Source organism: Dromiciops gliroides, chromosome 6 (assembly GCF_019393635.1).
Source record: "Dromiciops gliroides isolate mDroGli1 chromosome 6, mDroGli1.pri, whole genome shotgun sequence".
In the NCBI taxonomy this organism is placed as follows: Eukaryota; Metazoa; Chordata; class Mammalia; order Microbiotheria; family Microbiotheriidae; genus Dromiciops; species Dromiciops gliroides.
This window is the reverse complement of record NC_057866.1, coordinates 114,823,953-114,845,471: the sequence shown is the minus strand read 5'-3', so window position 1 is coordinate 114,845,471 and position 21,519 is coordinate 114,823,953. Positions and strand designations below refer to the sequence as shown.

The 21,519-nt window shown below is 38.6% G+C and overlaps 1 protein-coding gene across 8 annotated transcripts in view; it reads left to right on the top strand.

Moving 5' to 3' along the window:
- The window catches only part of APBB2 (amyloid beta precursor protein binding family B member 2), a 432,194-nt gene that overhangs the window by 147,305 nt on the left and 263,370 nt on the right, over positions 1-21,519 (top strand). For 6 of the 8 annotated variants that reach the window (XM_043970484.1, XM_043970483.1, XM_043970490.1 and 3 more), the window contains one exon: positions 14,132-14,249. The exons of 1 other annotated variant lie outside the window; for it this stretch is intronic. In XM_043970484.1, coding sequence (XP_043826419.1) covers positions 14,204-14,249 — 46 coding nt within the window. In that variant the 5' untranslated portion in view covers positions 14,132-14,203. Of the gene's footprint in view, positions 1-14,131; positions 14,250-18,645; positions 18,707-19,679; positions 19,797-21,519 lie in introns of all 8 variants that reach the window. One more of the 8 variants, XM_043970487.1, reaches the window with a different exon arrangement.

Sequence of the window (21,519 nt, the reverse complement as noted above, 5' to 3'; positions counted from 1 at the left end):
ATGTTGGAGACACCAAAAAAAAAAAAGTGAGTCTATTCCTGCCCTAAGGAACTTGCATTCTGTAACAAAGTTACATAATTAATCTGGCTTCCTTTTTATTATACCATAATTCTGTACATAAAAGATTTTATTACTCTGGTTTTTCTGTACACTTACTCAGGTGCACAGTTAAGTACCCACCTCACTGTTTAGGTGCTCAGCTTCTTTGAGAATTGCTGTAGCTTAAAAATTCTTTACACTATGGCCAAAAGGTGATTAATGTCTCTGACCTTACCCAGATGGCTCTATACCTGGGTCGATAATAATTGGTGGAGGGAGCCAAGAGGACCCCTAGTACAATTCCACAGGGAAAGGGAGTGGTCCATCATCAGGAAGTCTCTCCAGTGACCTCAAAGGGTTTGGGAAGAAAGGTGGATCCTCAGGGAAGAATATCACCACAGTGATAGGACCCTGTAGGTGGTGGCCCAGAGCTGAGGGAGGTAACATGGCAATGGAGGACCAGGAGGTGTGGAAAGGAAGGACAGTCCTCAGATGTCAACACCTTGGAGTAAAGTCCCTAGGACTCTACCCTAATTATAGTTCTTCAGTCTACTGCTAGACCTGCATTCAAATCCATTCTAGATAATGAAATAGGAACTGATGGAACTTGGGCTGCATTGATTGATCCTTATAGCCTTTGATATGCTTTTGGTAAATGGTAACTGATTCAATTTTTCTCAACTATCATCCCTCCTGTAATTTTAAATGGATTTCAATGAAATTTCATATATGTATGTATATATATTATATGTGTGTTTGTATAAATAGATAGATGCTAGAGCAGCATGTGAACCCAGAATAAAGACCCTTCATTTTAACATTTCCAATACTCAGAAAAATTGACTTCCCTTTTAAGACAATTTCTATCCTGTGTTTGTAAGTCAAGGTTTAACATCTGTAAAAATCATCTCAAAGGTACTATTTCTTCCTTTGAAGCTACTCAGGCCTTGTGCTTTTTTTATGTGCTTAGAGAATTAGAATGTTTCTGCTTTGTGACAAACCAAAGCTAGAAATTCAATCACTTGTGAGTGATAAGCAGTGAACTACTTGTGGATTTAAAACCCAGTATAGATGCTGCCCTAATTACTATGGCTGGAAGGATCACCCCCTCTAATGAGGAGGACATATTCCTTCCCTTGGTGATTCCACAGGCTAACTGATCAAATTTTTCCAATCATAGGTTGGGGGAAAATGTGGAGAGAGAGAGAGAGAGAGAGAGAGAGAGAGAGAGAGAGAGAGAGAGAGAGAGAGAGAGAGAGAGAGAATATGAATTGACAACTTTTACTACTAAGGCTTGAAAGGGCTAACTTCCACTTCCTTTTTCTCTTTTATCCTTCCTGAATTTCTTTCTAATGCTGTTCAGTATTTTTTCCTTTTTTTTGGTGAGGCAGTTGGGGTTTAGTGACTTGCCCAGGGTCATACAGCTAGTAAGTGTCAAGTGTCTGAGGCCAGATTTGAACTCAGGTCCTCCTGAACCCAGGGCCGGTGCTCCATCCACTGCGCCATCCAGCTGTCCCTCAGTACTTTATTTTTAAAAGGATTAACCTATGGTTTCCCCCCACCTTAAATTAATAAAATTGTACATTTTGTCTTGATTCTGAACTTCCAGAGATCATATCAGTAGGGGGCAAAAAAAACAAACAAACCCAAAAAGCAAACAAAAAAGAAAAAAAAATACTTAAGAGGAAAAATGGTTGGAGTATCTAAGTTTTGACTCGATTATATCTATTTTTTTTTGAGGGGCAATGGGGGTTGACTTGCCCAGGGTCACACAGCTAGTAAGTGTTAAGTGTCTGAGGCCGGATTTGATCTCGGGTACTCCTGAATCCAGGGCCCGTGCTTTACCACTGTGCTATCTAGCCACCCGATTATATCTATTTTAAACCAAACTGATTTGATCATGACCTGGAAACATATTGAGTTGTTTGGTGTATTAGACTTGCAGTAAGGAGAACTGAGTTAAAAACTCTCTTGAGACATTTGCCAAATTGGATAGCTCTCATGCCTTGGTTGGGAATAATACTTGCATTATCTACCCAGCAGGGTTGTTGTAAATTAAAGTGCTCTATAATTTTTAGGAATTATTATTTTTTACCTACTATGGGGGGAAGGAAAGATATACCACATATACACATATGTATGTTGCAAAATATTGCTTTAAATGTGTGCTAGAATTTTGAGAGAAATTTAATATTAGTGCTCTGTAAATTGTCATAATTGCCCAATTCCCTTGTCTTTCTTAAAAAAAAAAATTAGGACATTTGTTTCTTTCCATTCCTCCCATACCTCTGGCAGAGATTAGCAATATACATTTTTGTTTCTGATTCAACCAGTTTTTCTTCTCAGGTTATTTTTCTTTTTGTTTTTCCTCCCTTCTAACTTGATTTCTGGAAGTTTGGGCTCGAGGCAAAATGTGAGATTTTGTTAACTTAAGGGGTAAATCATGAGTTAATCCTTTTAGAAATAAAGTGCTATACAGTTCAGCAATTATACTTTTGAGTTCCTTTGAATACACTGGTTTGTAGTTCATTGGAATTTGATTCACTCAAACTCTTCTAGAACAAATAGGTGGTTGCTTGACCAAGAAAACACTTTTGGGCACCTTCTTTCTGTTGTCCATTTCATTATCCCATGCAACCCAGCCAGCAAAACGAAACAAACTTTTTTGCTTTTTTCTTTTTGTGCCAGCAAAGTCATATTAAAAACAAACAACCCAACCATTAACCCTTGTTAATGTGATAAGCTTTTCTTACCAGCTCTAGCTCATTCTGAGCTGTCTTTATGAGTACATGTGACACTTTTGTCTTCATCTTCCATTGCCTCTTTTGTAGGTGGGTTCTACCCTTTGAAGGATGAATTTATTAGTAAAGCAAGCCAGGAAATTATTGATTGCCCTGTTTTAGACAAAAGCCTTGAGGAAATGTCAAGATAATTAGTTTCCCATAGCTAGTCCATCATGCCTCCATGCTAGACCTGTGATCTCTTTCCCAGTCTTCTCATGCATGTGTATTTCTTTTTTTCCATCCAGATGGTCTGTAGTATCATTAATGACAAGATTGTTTTTGTTTTATGCCTCCCTCAATCTTCATCCAAGTACTTTCTCCCATGTTTTCTCTTTAATTTCTCTATTTCTTTATATGAATATATTTTAATATACATGTATAATATATAATTTCATAAAAGAATGTAAAATATATACCACAATATAGAATTATCATATGTGTATTACAGAATGTTCTTTATTCTCTATATAACATAGGATATATATCACATACTTGTGTGTATATATGTATATGTATAATATATGCAAATTCCCCCACACACACTTTGGTTCTTATCAAATTAACAGTACCCTTGCAGAGCCCTATAGCTCTCTCCCATTATAGGTCCCACCCACCAAGTCTCCTGGATTTCTAAAGGGTCAGATTTGCTTTCTTTCATCAAATTCTCCAGTTCATCTCTCTTTACTCATATTTTGATCATTTGCATAGCTCTTTCATGCTGTAGCTTTTATTGGTGGTTTGTTCTTGGGCAGCTAACTGGGCTTCAGAGACACTGGGATAGGGAGAATATGAGGATGTGAGAGCATGCTAAGGAATTAAGGAATGAGTCTTGGAAGGGTTATTCATTAGAGAAAGAATTGATGAGGGAGTCAAATGATTAGATTTCTCATGGAGTCTACCCTTGAAATCCAACCCCAGGGCAGGTGTCCTGTGAATTCTAGCTGGCCTACCCAACTGGAGGCAGGAACAGGTGGAGGTATGACCTGGGGGAGTTCAGTCAGAAGGCAGTAGGTGGCAGTGGAAGATGAGTCTGGTGGCCTCCAGAGCACTGGAGAAGGTCATGGGGTAAAGACCTAGGCAGAGAGAGGAGTGGCTGTTATGAGACTGACTCAAGGCATTGAGGTGAAGACAGATTCTGGAGGCAGGTGGCTGGACAGAACTGAAGCAGAGCTTGCTGGGAAGGCCCTAAGGCAAAGACAGAACCTCAGAGATTGGTGGCAGGGACCTGAGAGTATGAGAATCAAAAGAGATCACACATGTAATGTGCTTTGTAAGCCTAAGAGAGGTATAGAAATGTTAACTACTATTATTATTGATAGTTGTTATTATTTAGCTTGATGGACATAGGTGGCTTATTTATCTGATGACAAATTTGAAAAAAAAATCTGTTGACTTAAGGAAAATGTCTGCTATCCACTTGAAGTAGTCAAGGGAGAGGAGACAGAATGTATTAGGTGAAGAAATATGTTTAATGTGATTGTACATATATAACCTTTATCAGATTGCTTGCCGTCTTGGAGAGTGGGGAAGGAGGAGAGGGAGGAAGAAAGATTTGGAACTCAAAATCTCATGAAAACAAATGTTAAACTATCTTTACATGTAACTGGAAAAAATAAAATACTTTTTTGATTTAAAAATAAATAAAAAAAAGAATAGATTAGGCAGGATTAGAGGATTGAAGAAAGAAGAAAGAGGTTACAAAAAATGAGGAAAGAAAAATTGAAAATGGAAGTGAGAAAGAATGGAGAGAGAAAAGTGATGGTACAAAAAAGGTTTTTGGAAAACTGCTTAGGGGAATTTGCAAAGTCTGGCTTTTGATTTAAGAAGTTTCCTGAAGACAGCGTCCCAGATTGAGTTGCTCAAGTTGGAACATTTTGTGTATTAAAAAGAAAAGCTCTACAGAAATATTTGAAAGCAAAATTCTTCCATCTGGGGTGAGCAGTGTGTCTGACAGACAGAAAGCAGAGGACCCAGATGACCTCTCCAGCCCTGAGTAAGTTTACATTTTCCGTAGAGCAGTGGAGAATGCCTTTTCATTTTAACCACATTCTCCACATAGTTCTGTTTTGGCTCTTGACCTACTCAATTAGTTAGTTTCAGTTATTTGACGTCAGTGACTTCACTGCTGTGCACGGGTCTGCTTTGCAGGTGGATTCTTGTTCCTATACATGTAAAGAATCCCACAAAGAGCCTGTAGACAAGTTTCTTAGAGATGCTAATATTTTCTTGTTAATGTGACCTTCCCTGTACTTGTTTTCCATCTTTTAATTTTATTTATTTATTTTTTGTTTGTTTTGGTGGGGTAATGAGGGTTAAATGACTTGCCCAGGGTCACACAGCTAGTAAGTATGAAATGTCTGAGGTTGGATTTGAACTCAGGTCCTCCTGAATCTAGGGCCAGTGCTTTATCCACTCTGGCACCAACTACCTCCCCATCTTTTTATTTTTAAATAAAATTTTGTAACTTAATTGCTAGATTTGCTATTGGTGCTAGATACTTCCAGATTTTTATCTCTACTGGGGGTAACACTTTGTTGTTCAGGGACAAGGGTATCTGGCAACTTCAGCTAACTGACAACCAGGCAAGGAAGAGGAAGGGAGTAAAAAGGCTCTTTTTGGCTAAATCAGGCAGCTAGATGGTACGGTGAATGGAGCAGTGGGCATGTAATCAGTGAGACCACCACTGTGCTGGGGCCAGTTATGACCCTGCAATTTCCTGCCTGAGTTTAAATCCTGTCTTGTACACACATTTAGCTGTGTGGCCTGGGCATGTCTTCTAGCTTCTGTTTGCCTCACTTCTCTTACCTATAAAATGGCAATAATAATAGTACCTACCTCCCAGAGTTGCTGTGAAAATAAAATGAAGTCATATTTTAAAAGCAATTTACAATTTAAAGTATTCTATTAGTGCTATTAATTCTAGGTAGTGTTGAGATTATCTCAAAGCCAATGTCCCAAGGTTCATGTACTTAATTCTCTGGGTGGGTTTTCATCCAGAACCTATTTGTTTATATTTAATTTTTTTCATACATGATCTTAAGAAATTTTTATTGTCTGGTTTCTGAGCCCATGAGAGGAGGGAGGAAGGGACAGAAAGAAAGAGATACCGAGATAGAGACAGAGAGACAGAGACAGAACAAGAGAGCAACAGAGATTTTTTTATTAGGGTTTTGTTTTGGGCTCCCTCCTGTAAGAAGAATTTATTTGCTTTGTTCCCTTCATTAATTCTCATGCCATCTTGTCTCTTCTAAAATCTTATTCTGTGATTTGTGGTCTGTGTCCTTATTTGTTCCTTTTAAAGTGTGTGTGTGTGTGTGTGTGTGTGTGTGTGTGTGTGTGTGTGTGTGTGTGTTCTTCATGGAATTAAAGCTTCTGAAATATCAGGTTCAAATTCCTTTTTTATTTTTTAAACAAATTTTTGTTATTGTCTTAATACATCTAACCCTATTGTTGCTCTTTTCTGTTGTATTTGTGAGGGAAGTAAGATGGATAGAACAATGCCCCATGGTGTAAAGTGCCCAGTGTCTCAAGTCCAGGGGTCCACTTTAGGGGTTCCTGCCTTGCTCTTTATTGTTCTGGGAAGCCTATCTTGATCTTGTCCTTCACCCCACTTTCATGCTGCTGGTGTCTCTAGAGTTTTCTTTTTGTGTGTTTGATATATAGTCTTGCACATACATGTTGATTCGTAAGATTTTGAAGCCGGGGACATTTTTGCTTTTCAAATTTCTAACCCCAGTGCCTAAGACTGAATGGTGATTGAGATATGTTTGTTAATTAATTGATCATTGCCATACATTACTAACCTCTCCCTGCTAACAAATCATTAATTATGAGACTATTATTTTCCCCCTTCACTCTTTGCCCTTAACCACAATAAAAACACCTTGGAGGGAAAGTCAGTTCAGTTGTCTTCTAATTCTCTTTTTTTTTGTTTTTTGTTTTTTTTTTTTGTGGGGCAATTGGGGTTAAGTGACTTGCCCAGGGTCACACAGCTAGTAAGTGTGTCAAGTGTCTGAGGCCACATTTGATCTCAGGTCCTCCTGAATCCAGGGCCCATGCTCTATCCACTGCGCCACCTAGCTGCCCTAATTCTTAAAAGGGAAGGGAGGCATAAACCCTGATCTTTCAAGGAGAACACTATGGAGAATCACATTCTCCTAAAGGTTTGATATAGTCATAATTTTTTTTTTTTTAGTGAGGCAATTGGGGTTAAGTGACTTGCCCAGGGTCACACAGCTAGTAAGTATAAGTGTCTGAGGCCGGATTTAAACTCAGGTACTCCTGATTCCAGGGCTGGTGCTCTATCCACTGCCCCATAATTTTACTGTATTATAATATTATGGGAGACCTCCAGAATTATGGTTTTATAAGTTGTATAGTATTGTTGATGTTCAGTTGTATCTGCCTCTTTGTGACCTCATTTTGGGTTTTTCTTGCCAAAGATACTGGACTGATTTGCCATTTCCTTCTCCAGTTCATTTTTTAGATGAGGAAACTGTGGCAAACAGGGTTAAGACTTGCCCAGAATCACATAGCTAGTGTCTGAGGCCAGATTTGAACTAAAGGAAGATGAGTGTTCTTGACTCCAGGCCCAGCACTCTATCCACGTTGCCACCTAGCTGCCCCATTTTAAATGTTACCGAATAGGTTTTTAGTACGTGACTTTAGCTTTCATTTATTTTTTAAGAAGCCCGGACTAATATATGTGTGTGTGTATTTATATATATCTATATGTATATGTATAGAGATATATAGATATAACCTATATCAGATTACCTGCTGTCTAGGGGAGGGGGGGAGGGAGGGGAGGGAGGGAGAAAAATCTGAAATTGTAAAGCATGTATAAACAAAAGTTGAGAACTATCTTTACATGTAACGGAAAAAATAAAATATCTCATTAAATTGGGGTTAAAAAAAAAAAAAAAAAAAAAAAAAGAAGCCCGGACTAATTAAAACAGTGATATTTCTGCTTATTTATTGATATGCTTTTAAATGTCCATTTTAGAATAACAGTGATGAATCTATGAGTAATAAATGTTAAAATGAGAGATATGACTGTAAGGCACTAAAAAAGAAGCTAGTAGATCTGAGAGGGCTATTGGTGTTTGATGTTTATTTGGCAAGTCTCCTCCTCTCTTCTACCCAGCTCAGCATACTGAGGATTCTTGGAAGAGGTGTTAATGGATCTGTTAAGGAAAATTGTCCTTATAAACTATTTCTGGTCTTGAATATATTATGCCTGACCCCATAAATATAGTGATAAAAAGTTGCAAAGTAAACACTTGGAGGCATCATAAATACATCCCTTGCTGCTTGCCTAAGGCAAGTGCCCTGTTTATCTTGATCTCTTCAGATACCCGGTCTAGGAACAGAATGAGGCACTGCTGCATTCACTTGCTTGAATGATTTGTTTCTCCTTTGAGATACCATGCAGATGAAGTGGACAGAAATCTTTTTAATTTTACAGAGATTTTATAAAAACATTCACTTTTATTTTAATAGTTGGAAAAATTACATTGATAAGTCACCAAGAATATAAACCTCTCTCATCAACATTCTTGTCAAGTAATGTTTCTTGATGTCCTTATGCTGCGTTAGACTCCTGCTGTGTGCTAAATGAAATGTTACACTGGATGAAGACTGCCTGGAAATGTCCATCGTATTGTAAGGGTCCTTAGTAATGGAGTCTCAAGTGAATTAGGACATCATTGGCTATATTGGCAGGTGTTCCACTTACATTGAACTGATTACATGGTTTTTGAAAGTATATTAGTATGATTCTGAGAAGTGTTCGAAAAGAACTTGGAAAGCCAGAAAATAATCTTTCCAATGTGTTCCGCATCATCCGTGGCTTTAGGTTTCTTTGTTCCATGATTTTGTCTGTACAAGAAAATTGGTGTGGAAACTTTCTCCATCAATAGAAACTGGCAGTTTGTCAGTTAAAGTTTTAGAGAGTTGCCTGAAGTCCTGGGAAGCTAATTGAGTTTTCCTAGAGCTCATAGCTAGTCTACATCAAAGTCAGGGCTTGAACTTATCTTTCAGACTCCAAGGTTAGCCCTTTAACCACTATGCCATGCTGTCTCCCAGTCAATTAATAAAATTGCATAATCTTAGAGTTGGAAGGATTAGGATTATATTGTTTTTGGTTCCCTTTTCTAAGAAGAATTTCTTTGCTTTGTTCCTGTCATTAATTCTCTCATCTTGTCTGTTCTACAGTTTTATTCTCTGCTTTGTGGTCTGTCCTGTCTTATATCCCCTTCCCCCAATTCTGCTGTATAGATAAAAGAAACAACAATAACAAAACACCCTCCTTTTGGTTGACCTTAACCTTCCTTACATGGGTCATCAAGGTGATAGAGTGGTCCAGAGTCAGGAAAACTCATCTTCTTGAGTTCAAATCCATCTGCAGACACGTAGGAACTGTGTGACCTTGGGCAAGTCACTTAACCTGGTTTGTCTCAGTCTTATCTATAAAATGAGCTGGAAAAGGAAATGGCAAACCACTCCAGTATTTCTGCTAAGAATACTCCAAATGAAGTTATGAAGAATTGGACATGACTGAAAAACAACTGAACAACAAACCCTTCCTTACAAATTTCAATTTATTTTGACTTTCAGCACTCTAGATATTATTCTTATAAATCCATTCAGTATGAGTCCTTTTTCCTTCTTCCATTACCTGTTCTTGCTTCCAACCTCTGTATGTGTCTTTTACAAATTTAAGTGGCTTAGTGAGTTCCCTGTGCATCCACATTGTGAATCTATACAGCTCCCTCCTATCTCTGTCAGAATCTGCTTCAGAAAGAAGCAGTCTAAAGACAGAAAGTCTTTAGACTTCTATGCTTAACAGCTTTCTCAATCTCCTGAGCTGACCTGTGGAATTTAGTATCCAAGATCCTACCTTTCCTTTCTTTCAATTCTTTGAAATTTGATCTGTCTGTAAGCAAATGAAAGTATTTTATTGTGCAAAGACAATGGGCAAGTTTTTCCCTTTTTGCAAATATTTTTAAATTTAAATATGTGGAAATATCGGTTTGATTTAAGGGAGAACTTTAAAAAAACTGTTCTGATGGCTTTGTTTACTTAATATCTAGAGCTAAATCGAATAAGTTTTTGTGACAATAAGCACTGCACTGTTAGACTGTAGAAAAATAACTACTGAATTTGTTTTTCTATGTTTAGAAGTCTTATCCACATTTTTCTATTTAAATAAAGCCTGTTTACTTAAGATTTTCTAATTTTCAAGACTTTCTCATCAACAAATAAGTCATTCAAGATCCATCTGCTTAAGTATTTTCTCCCACTTGGAGGGAAATGAATGATTTTAATTCATTTTGGAGCCCCCTGAGAGGTTAGGAAGTCATTGTCTCTTTCACCACCCACAAGCATGATGGGGAAGCCATTTTTCGATGCATGTCTCCAGTCAGCTTCTGACAGTTCGTTCACCCTCTTCTGGTTCACGTCACTAAAGAAGGGTCAATTAGAGAATCCCATCAGTCTCGAAAGAGCTGCAGGATCAGAAGTTGACAGTGGATTTAGCTGTTGTTGTTAAGCGAGCTAGAACATTAGGGTATAGTCGAAAAAGGATCCACACTAATAACCTGGGCTACCTGAAAGAAATGTCAGGCTTGATTTTTCTATAGAGAAGTACAAGTGCCCTGTTTTTTTTGTTTGTTTGTTTGTTTTTACAGGGCAATGAGGGTTAAATGACTTGCTCAAGGTCACACAGCTAGTAAGCATAAAGTGACTGAGGCCGGATTTGAACTCAGGTCCTCCTGAATCCAGGGCTGGTACTTTATTCACTGCACCACCTAGCTACCCCTCCCTGTGCTTTTAACCTTATATTTATTAATAGTATTTATTATGTCATCTTCATTTCTGAATTCCTTCTACCTTTCCTACCCTCATAAGAAAAGAAAGATGGAAAAGAAAAAGCAGTTCCACTAAGTCAACTACCACATCATTTGTGTATGGTAGAATATGCAGTACTCTTCACCTTTTGTCGCTCCACCTCTACAAAGAAAGTGAATTTAAAAATAAACTTGTGTGGAAATGCTTGTTTTCATCCATAAATATAAAATAAAATACATTTTTTAAAAGAGTGAGGGGCAGCTAGATGGCTCAGTGGATAGAGCACTGGCCCTGGATTCAGGAGGACCCGAGTTCAAATCCAGCCTCAGACACTTGACACTCGCTGTGTGACCCTGGGCAAGTCACTTAACCCCAACTGCCTCACCAAAATAAATGCATAAATACATAAATAAATAAATAAATAAATAAATAAAATGAGTGAGACAGCAGTGGCATTAGTATAATCCAAGTCATCATCAGGTAGGGTATGGCTAACTGAAACAACATTCCCTGGGGACCAGTCTGCTGTAGCTAGAGTGATCAGGATGGCATCCAATAGGAGGGAGGGAATAAAGAAGTGGCACATCTTCAAAAAAACCAGTAAATAAATCTGGTCACCAAAGCTACACAATGTTCAGTTTGCACTGTTGTTTTTTTCCTTCCTTTGGGTTGTAGTCATTGTATACATTGTTTTCTGGGTTCTGTTTGCCTTACTCTGCATCAGTTTACATAAGGCTTCCCATACATCTCTGAATGTTTCATATTTGTTATTTCTCACAGTTCAGTAATATTCCATGACATTACTTTATCAAAGTTTATTTATCCATTCCTCCCCCCCCCCCCAGGGAGTGATGCCGTGTGTGTGTGTGTGTGTGTGCGCGCGCGCACGCGTGCACACTTTGGTGGGGCAGTGAGGGTTAAGTGACTTGCCCAGGGTCACACAGCTAGTGTCAAGTGTTTGAGGGTGGATTTGAACTCAGGTCCTCCTGAATCCAGGACTGGTTCTTTATTTACTGTGTCTCCAAGCTGCCCAATGTCTTATATTTTAATGTCCTGTTAAAAACCTGACAACTATGCTGCTGTCTCCTATAATATGGTCTTTAAATGGTGTAAAAAATTAATTATTAATAACTATAACTAACCTGGAAAAATTATATAATTGGATTTATGAAAAATTATGAGTGTATGAACAATGATAAGCTTAGAAAAATTATAATTGGGCCATAAGTCCCTTTGTGGTCGCCATTAAAATGTGAAAATATTTTTGAATTGACTGGGCCTAATTTGGGGGGGCCTAATCTATGGATGACTAATCTGGGGACTTCTGACTATATGGCTATCTGACTTCGTTAATTTAATATGGGCTGTTTATAAAGTTCCACCACACTGCTCCACTCCCAAATTGATAAACACAGGATTAAGAAGCCTCTTAACTAAATAATCCAAGCAGAGTTTATTTATGAGATATTATTTGAAATTAAGAATACAGGAAAATAAAGTGTACAACCTGACTGCTTTCCTGCAGTCTCTTTCCACTGCGTCTCTTTCCCACCTGCTGCGCCTCAAACTTCTTGAATACAATAAGAGCCTTCCGGCTTCAGGGCACGCTACACTTTCCCTGGTCAGCTATTTTCTTCTAACTCCTCTTAATCTTCACTTTCTTCAGCCTGTACCTGTGCTGACCTGCTTCTGTGCTCTCCACTGCCTCCTGGTCAGTCTGTCCTCTGCTCCGTCCTTGTCCACGCTCCCCTCCAGTCACCCCTCTCCAGTCTTGTCTCTATCTAGTCCATCCTCACTCCTTCTTTAGTCCATCTCCCCTCCTTAATCTTGTCTATCTAGTCCGTCTCCCCCCTCCTGTCTCACTCCCAGGTCTATATATACCTTTTCTTCTCTCCACTCAAATCTCGGGGCTTCCTTCGCTCCCACAGACCAAGCTAATCTGCCAGCTGGAGCTGCAGCTGGGGGGGGGGGTGCTCTCGAGCCTCATGCCTCACAGGCTATCTTTCAGATAGCTCCGCTCAGGTCAGAGGGAGCTGGGGGCTTTTTTCCCCCCAGCTGTCTGACCTGGCGTCTTGTATAGCCCATGGGGCTTTTTCCGCTCAGCTGAAGCTGAGGAGGAGGGGGAGAGACCCTGAGGGCCTAAGGCTTTCTAATCTCAGCCTAAAGGTAGGGTCCCCAAATCAAAATAAATTTCCACAATGGTCTTATGATACGGAGATTAAAGCAGCAAGGACTTTTGGCCAGAGAAGGTCTCTTGATATGATGAAGATAGTGTGATCACAAACAAGTAACCTATCTTTAACTTCCTTCTAGAGTGTCTCCTGAGACTCAGAGAGGGGAAATGACTTGTCCACAGTCACACAGCTCTTGGGTCAGACTTCAGTTTTGAATTCAGGCCTTCCTAACTACAAGTCCAGCAGTCTATCCAGTAAACTATACTGCTTTTGTTCGACACACTCAATGAAAAAGCATTATTGATAAGTTGTTAGTGGTAGTTGCTGTTTTCTCTTCATCTCTCCCACTTCTTCCCTACCTCCCCACCTCCACCATATTGCCCTGAGCTTATGATGCTGTATCCCACCAAACTACATCCCCAGATGTCCATACCCAAATGTCTAAAGTCTAAAAAAAGAGTAAATACGGTTTGCATGAGCAAGACTGGGACTGTGTTCTTTTGAATTTGTGCTAAAGCTTTGAGTGTTGTTTTTTTGTTGTTATTCTACATTTAAAATTTAATCAATCAAAAGAAAAAAACACAGGGTTTTGTGTTGTTTTTGTTTTTGTTTTGTTTTGTTTTGCTTCTATAACATCCATAACCTTTAGTATTCTCTTCTTCAACAGATCGTCTTTCACCCTGCTCTGTTCAGGTTTGTTTATTTACAACATTAATTTTAAAGAGCAGCTTTGACCATCTTTAATGAATTAGTAGAGGCCCAGGGACTTGAAGGGCACTATTTGTCTTAAGTCAATTTGATGTCAGCTATCCATGCTACTGAGTATCACCCCCCCACACACACTTTTTTCTTTAAGAAACCATATTCAGGTTTTGACAAGCCTGCCAGATTATTGGCATTGATGCTGCTTGTAAGTGCTGGGTTGATGCCATCTTTGGGCTTTAGGAAAAAAGGAAATGGGTACCATATGAAAGTAATGAGGCTAGGTTGGCTTGTTCTCTCTGCACCATCTTCTCAATAGAAACAGTGAAGAAGTCTGATTAAGGACTTTGGGTGTCCAGCACAGTTCTTTACAGTGGCCACGTATTAATTATAACCATTTGTTGCCTTGTTTGCCTGTAGCTATTGAGAGCCTTGCTTCATCTCTGCTGATGTGACTGAATAATTTATAAACATGGTTATGGTGAAATTTGTGGTGGTCATTAGCATTTTAATGGAAAAAAATGCTGTCATTATCCTAAATCTCCCTTTTGTTTCTCCTTTTTTTCCCCCTCTCCTTTCCAGCTAAACACCCTCAGTCTTTCCTAAGTACTTGGAAAACGCTGACAATTCTGGGTCATGTGCTGACTGGCCACTATGGGCAGGCGATACCCAGGGGCTCACCATCATCCAAGCAATTCATGTATGTACCTTTCGTTTTTATTAGAAATTTGTAGTGTGCTGAATTGAACTATTTGTGTTGTGAGGTCTAAATGAGAGTACTTAGAAATGCGGAGAATGGCTTATCCTGGGGCACCTTTTAATTTTGAAAATGATTTTTAGATGGAGAAATTCTGTCTAAATTGGGGTGGCACATTTAAGTGTCCCTTTAAGATTAGACATGTGTATTAGCAAGCACCTCTGGTCTTACATGCCCCTATATGTAAAGAGGCATCTTTTAATGAGGCATTTAGGTTCCCAACAAAGAAGAGCCCTTTTAGAGAGAGGTAAAATGCTAAACTCTATTTCAGAACATTATCTTGTTTTTATCCTACAGGTGTTTCACAAGGTTTATTTCAACCCTTTATGGATCATAAAATCCTATAGCTTGAGTCCAGTAGTGAGGTCATCCTGTCTCACCTCTGAACTCTAGGCAGAACAGTGCTTATGTGCCTCCCCAGGGAGAGAGTTTTTGCCTCTTAATTCCTTACATTTTCCAAACAAAGAGAGTCTGCAATCGAGTATCCTTAAGTGAGGAAATATGGTGTCTCATAGTACTCACACTCAAGAAGCTCTGCCAAATGTCTTACTCATAATCATTTCTGCTACAGTTTAAGCCTTTTTGGTATTGTTATTTGTCCACCCATATCAGATATCATAGCTGCCCGTCTCTAACCAGCCCAAGCATCTCTCCTGCATTCTGGTTCTTTGTTACTAACTGCCTCTTGGGTAGAATCGCTCTTTTCATCTAGAACCTTTCTTTCTCTCAAACTTCCCAATTTCTGTCTAGGGCATCATTATCCAGTTCAAAACCTGGGATTCCTTGATCACACTTACTTCCCATAGCCAATCAGTTGCCAGGTCTTGTCAATTCTACTTCCAAAATATATCTCTTACATCTTGTCCCTTTCTCTCTCCTTATAGCCACCACCCCCTGAAGGGCCTGAAGGCCCTTATCCCCTCATGACTACACTGCTGCCATAGCTGCCTCATTGGCCTCCCTGTCTCAAATCTCTGCCCTCTTTAATCTGCCTTCCCCACAACTGCCAAAGTGATGGTTCTATAATACAGGTGCCAAAGCTTCATGTCATTACCCTGATCAGTAAGGTCCAGTGCCTCCCTGTTACCTCCAGCTTTAAATACAAATTCTTTTGTTTGACATCTGGACCTGCCCATGCCTTGGCTTCAAACTTCCCTTCCTGTGCTTGTTAAGACATTGTTGACTTTCATGTACTCTATGGTTCAGGCAAACTGGTCTTCTTCCTGGTCCTCACACACAACACTCTCTTCACCTCTGTGCTTTTCCCCAGGCTGTTCTCCACACCTGGAATAGACTCCCTTCTACCTCCACCTCTACTTAGAATAGATAATTTTCCTTCAATACTCAGCTCATATGATGCCCATATAAAGCCTTTCATTAGCATCCCCCATTCCCACAATAGCTAGTGCCTCCCCCTGTAAAATTAACTTTACATATTTCGTATAAACTCTCATTTGTGTGTGATGGAATGGAAATTCCTTGAGGGCAGGAACCATTTCATTGTTGTCTTCTTCTCCCCAGAGCCTATCACAGAGGAGCCATTTAATAAATGTTTGTTTATTGATTGCTCAACAAAAGCCTTCTTCATGAATTCTTTCTCTCCCCACTACCTCCAAAGAAAAATCACTTCTTTGACCAATGAAGTAGCACTTATATAATGCTTTAAGGTTTGCAAAGTGCTTTACATGTATTTGATCCTGAAAACAGCTCTGTGAGATAAGTATTACCACTGTCCATTTTACAGATGACACAATGACAGGCTCAAAATAGAGCTTAAGTGATTTGTCCAGGGTCTCCCAGCTAGTAAGCATCTGAAACAGGATTGGAACTCTGGTCTTCTTAACACCAAGGCTAACACTCTTTCCACTCACTGTGTTACCTAATCTTGAGCCCGTTATCCAGTCCTGAATTTCTTTTTTTTTCTTCTTTTTCCCTGAACAGACTTTCTCACTTTGAAGTTAAATGTATCCCAACTGACTTGTAAAGGAAAACCCTTTGGACTCTTGGAGTAGATGTGGGTGCATAGAATACCTTAAGTGTAGAGAAGCCTCCAGGAACCACAGAGAAAAGAGATTCTTATATAAATCTTTTATAATTTATATTTCTTATATAAATCTTTATAATTTGTATATAATTTAAATTGTAATATATAATTCTTATATTATTTTGGTTCTGTTTGAATTGGGCTTAGGGGTTTGTATGTTTTTTTTTGGTATAGGCAGTGTTGCTAATAGGAGAAAAGAGCTAAATGAAGTTCAGAAGGAAAAACAAAGTAAGATAGTTTTAAAAGTAACATATTGTGGGAGCAGCTAGGTAGTGCAGTGGATAAAGCACCAGCCCTGGGTTCAGGAGGACCTGAGTTCAAATCTGGCCTCAGACACTTGACACTTACTAGCTGTGTGACCCTGGGTGAGTCACTTATCTTCCTTGCCTGGCAAAAACAAACAAACAAAAAACAAATTGGAAAAAAAGAAAGTAACATATTGAATTTATTACAAACTTTTAAAAAACAAGCTATAGGTAACAAATAGTCATGTTTTCACATATAATTTTTGTCTATACTACTTTTCATATAGGGCTATGTTTTTTTGGTGTTTGCTAAATTCAGAATAAAAATTTTTTAACATGTTAAAGAGACAGGTAGTGGCAAATTATAATTAGTATTTCCTCATAATAATGCAAGAAGGGGCGGCTAGGTGGCGCAGTGGATAAAGCACTGGCCCTGGATTCAGGAGTACCTGAGTTCAAATCCGGCCTCAGACACTTGACACTAGCTGTGTGACCCTGGGCAAGTCACTTAACCCCCATTGCCCTGCAAAAACAAAACAAAACAAACAAAAAAATAAAGCAAGAGACAAGTAGAGCAAAAAAAAAAAATCAGTTTAAAGAAAACCTGGCAAGAAACCCAACTAAACAAAATAATCATGGGGATATTTATGGATGACATTAGAAGGAAGACAACAAACGGTTGAAAAATAGAAAAGGGCTACAAATATTTTATGACAAATACTTTACATTTTCAAGGACAGTAGTGCTACCATATTTGTATTCTAACATTGTCACATAGGCAATGAATGAGGAACTGGAAATAATGCTGAAATTTTTAAAGATAGGAAAAGAAGCTCAATTTTAAGAAATACATGTTGAAAACTAAGGAAACAATCAATATAGGAGAAATAAGGTCTTTCATCAGGGCAGAGGAGCTATATCTTGACGTATGGCAAAGCAAGAGTGCTAGGAATACTCCCCTGCATTTCTTTTCATTGCTTTGCTCTGAATTCTGCCCTCCAACTTTTTTCAAAGCTAGAGGCTGTGATTTCTAAATAGATTAATAGAATCCCAGAATTGGAGGGCGCTTTGAAGACCATCTAATTCATTCCCTTGTGCCAGGTGTGAATTCTCTCCAGCATATCCCTCATGTGGTCATTCAACTTCTGTTTAATAGCCAATTAGCATTTATTTAGGTTTGCAAAGTGATTCACAGATGTTGTCTCATTTAGTCCTCATAGTATCTCTTCCAGGTAAGTTCTGTTGTTATCATCATCTCCATCATACCAGTGAGCAAGCTTAGTCCTAGAGAAGCTAACCTTGCTCAAGGTTACACAACTCCTAAGTGATTGAGATGGGATTTGAACTCCAGTCTTCCTAACTCTAATTCCATTGTTCTACCCACTGGGCCACTTAGCTAACAACCCCAGCCCACCCCAGCCCCTATACCCATCACAGTGGGGAATTCATTACTTCATAGCTTTAAAGCTGGAAGGGATCTCACAGGCCTTTTAATTCATCCTCCTCACTTTACATAAGAGGAAACTGAGTCCCAGGGAAGTTTATTTGAACTTGGATTCTCTGACTCCAGAGCCAGGATTCTTTCTACTGTACCACGCAGTTCTTTCCCCTCTCTCCCCCCTTTCCATTTGAGATAAGGAAGTTTTTCCTTATTGAGATGAACCCTGCTAACCTCTTCAGCAGTGATGCTAGCCACCAACCGAACAAGCCGGACAGGTGTCTCGCATAAGATAAATTTTCATGTATTTGAAGATATCCATCATATTTCTGTGATCCTTCTCTTGCTTTTCAGGTGTATTCTCTCTCTCTTATTTTTTTGGGGGGGAGGGGAAGCAATGAGGGTTAAGTAAGTTGCCCAGAGTCACACAGCTAGTAAGTGTCAAGTGTCTGAGGTCGGATTTGAACTCAGGTCCTCCTGAATCCAGGGCCAGTGCTTTATCCAGTTGTATTCTCTTAACAGTACCTATCGAAAAGGGTGGGTTGCCATTTTTCCCTTTGTAGGTTCCGCCTGTTACATTATTTATTCATGACTTTTCTTTCCTTTGTGTAGGGAATTTCCAATGATAAAACTCAACTTTTAATCTTAGAAAGTTGCCTGAGGACACTGTGAGGTTAGTGACTTGTCTTTGGTCCCACAACAAATAAGGGTCAGAGGTGGGTGGGAGTAGATCCCAGGGCTTCCTGAGTTGAGACCAGTTTTCTGTCTACCACACTAGGCCACCTCTTATTCTTTATTTATAAAATAGGATTCTAACATGAATAAATGAATAAGAGATAAATACAAATCATGGCTCTGAACAGGTCAACTGCTGTTTAACTTCCTGTGCATTTTCTATTTTTTTAGTTTATCTGTAGCGAGTTTAAGAAATTTCAGTCTTTTTTTCCTCCTCTTTTATTCACTTTCAGTTGGTGTGTGCTTAGAGAAAGGCAAGTTAATTTTTATGTTTGCCCAAAGCAAAATATAAATATTAAATCTCAGGAAAAAAATTACAATGTATTCCAAATTTGAATTTAAAATGACTTCACATTTACCTACATTTCACTTTATCCATTCAATTTATCTCTGCCAATAAAAACAATTAAAAGTAGAATGCATTAAGCTTTTGGTTCACTATGAACTGTGGGTCTTTCAAAATTCGTTTTACCAAGGTAGTTCTGGCCTAGCTTTTATATTTATGGAACTTTTTTTTCTCCTGAAGAGAATTTCTTATGCTTATGAATAACAGCTTTATTGAATGTCCATGATAAAAACGGTTAGTAGGAAAATAATTCCTGTCACTTCATCATTTTCCATAATTTTTCCGTCCTCACATTCCTATTTCACTTCTTAGTTAATATTTATTTCAAGCCCTATTAAATAGAGTTCTAGTATCATTGTTCATCTGTTTCAGTCATATCCATGACCCTGTTTGGGGTTTTTTTGGCAGAGATAGTGGAATGTTTTACCATTTCCTTCTCCAGATCATTTTACAGATGAGGAAAGTGGGACAAACAGGGTTAAGTGACTTGCCCAGGCTCACACAGCTAGGAAGTGTTTGAGATCACATTTGAACTCAGGTCTTTTCTGGCAATTTCTTCTATCAGATGCATGACCTTCAACTACTTTTTCTGAATGGAAAAGACATGTCAGAGATCCTACCCATGACAGTACAGAAGTCTAGGGGCTATCTTCTGACGCTTTCAAGACAGAATCTTCTTAAGGTATAGTTAAATTAAAGTATAGTATCATATTTGATTTCTGCATCATATAAGAGAAGTTAAATTACTTATTATCTTTTAATAATAATGGGAATGATAGCATTTATATAGCACCTACTATGTGCCAAGCACTATGCTAAGTGCTTTACAAATATTATCTCATTTGATCTTCACAACAGTCCTATGAGGTAGGTGCTATTATTATCATCATATTACAGTTGAAGAAACTGAGGCAAATAGGATAAGTGACTTGCCCAAGGTCACATAACTAATACATGGCTAGATTTCACTTTTCAGAACATCAAAAAACGTAATGAAATTAAGAATAATTTTCATAATTAATTTGTTTTTGAAAGTTTTTGGCATGTAGAGAGGAAATTTTCAGTCACTCAGAAAATTAATTTTTGTGGAGTAGCTTATTCCCTAACAAAGCTGAGTGAATTATATATTAGCCTATGTCTCTTTGTCCACCAGAAAGTTTTAGAAGTGATTTACTTGGTACAGAAAAAGAGTTTGAAGGAATCTATGCTTTCTCACTTAAGTTATCTCCTACCAAGGGCTCTTATCAAAGAAAATGTCTTCTTATCTAACACTGTAAGCCAATATAATACTAGACATTGTAGGAAATGGATTTGATATAGTCATTGCCCAGGCTTGCAGGTTTAGTGACCTCTCTGTAAAGTGTACCACTTCTGCCTTTCATCTGCTAGGGAAGTTGATGTCTTTCCCCCATGATGAGTAAAGGATGTTGTCTTGATCTCTAGAGTGGCTGTATTATCAGTTCTGTAAAAGTGGTGTTTTTCCTGGATGTAGAAGGTACTGATGCTTTGGGGTCATTGGGTGTCTTTGCCTGACTCTGTTGGTCTTCTTGGATTTCTGTTTTGGTATTTTTTTTCAGCTCATTTTTAAAAGTATTTTATTATTTTCCAGTTTCATATAAGGATAATTTTCAACATTTGTTTTCACAGGATTTTTAGTTCCAAATTTTTTTTCTCCCACCCTCCCTTCCCTCCCTCCTCCCCAAGACAGAAAGCAGTCTGACATAGGTTGTATATGTACAATCACATTAAACATATTTCTATATTAGTCATCTTGTGAAAGAAGAATCAGAGCACAAGGGAAAAATCTCAAATAAGAAGGGAAAAAAAAACAGTTGAAAAGTAGAAACAGTACGGTTCAATCTGCATTCATAAATCACAGTTCTTTTTTCTGGATGTTGAGAACATTTTCTATCATGAGTTCTTTGAAACTGTTTTGGATCATTGCACTGCTGAGAAGGGCCAAGTCTATCCCCATTGTTCATCATCATTGTTCAATGTTACTGTTACTGTGTACAGTGTTCTCCTGGTTCTGCTCCTCTCAGCATCAGTTCATACAAGTCCTTGCAGGTTTCTCTGAACTCCTACAGCTCATCGTTTCTTATAGCACAATAGTATTCCATTACATTCATATACCACAACTTGTTTAGCCAATTCTCCTATTGTGGGCATTCCCTCTATTTCCAATTCTTTGCCATCACGAAGAAAGCTGCTATAAATATTTTTGTACATATGGATCCTTTTCCTTTTTTTATGGTCTCTTTGGGATACCGACCTAGGAGTAGTACCACTGGGTCAAAGGGTATGAACAGTCCCATAGCCCTTTGGGCATAGTTCTTGGATTTCTGTTGATCCCTTCTGGCATGGAGTTAAGGCAATAATTGTGTGTGTGTGTGTGTGTGTGTGTG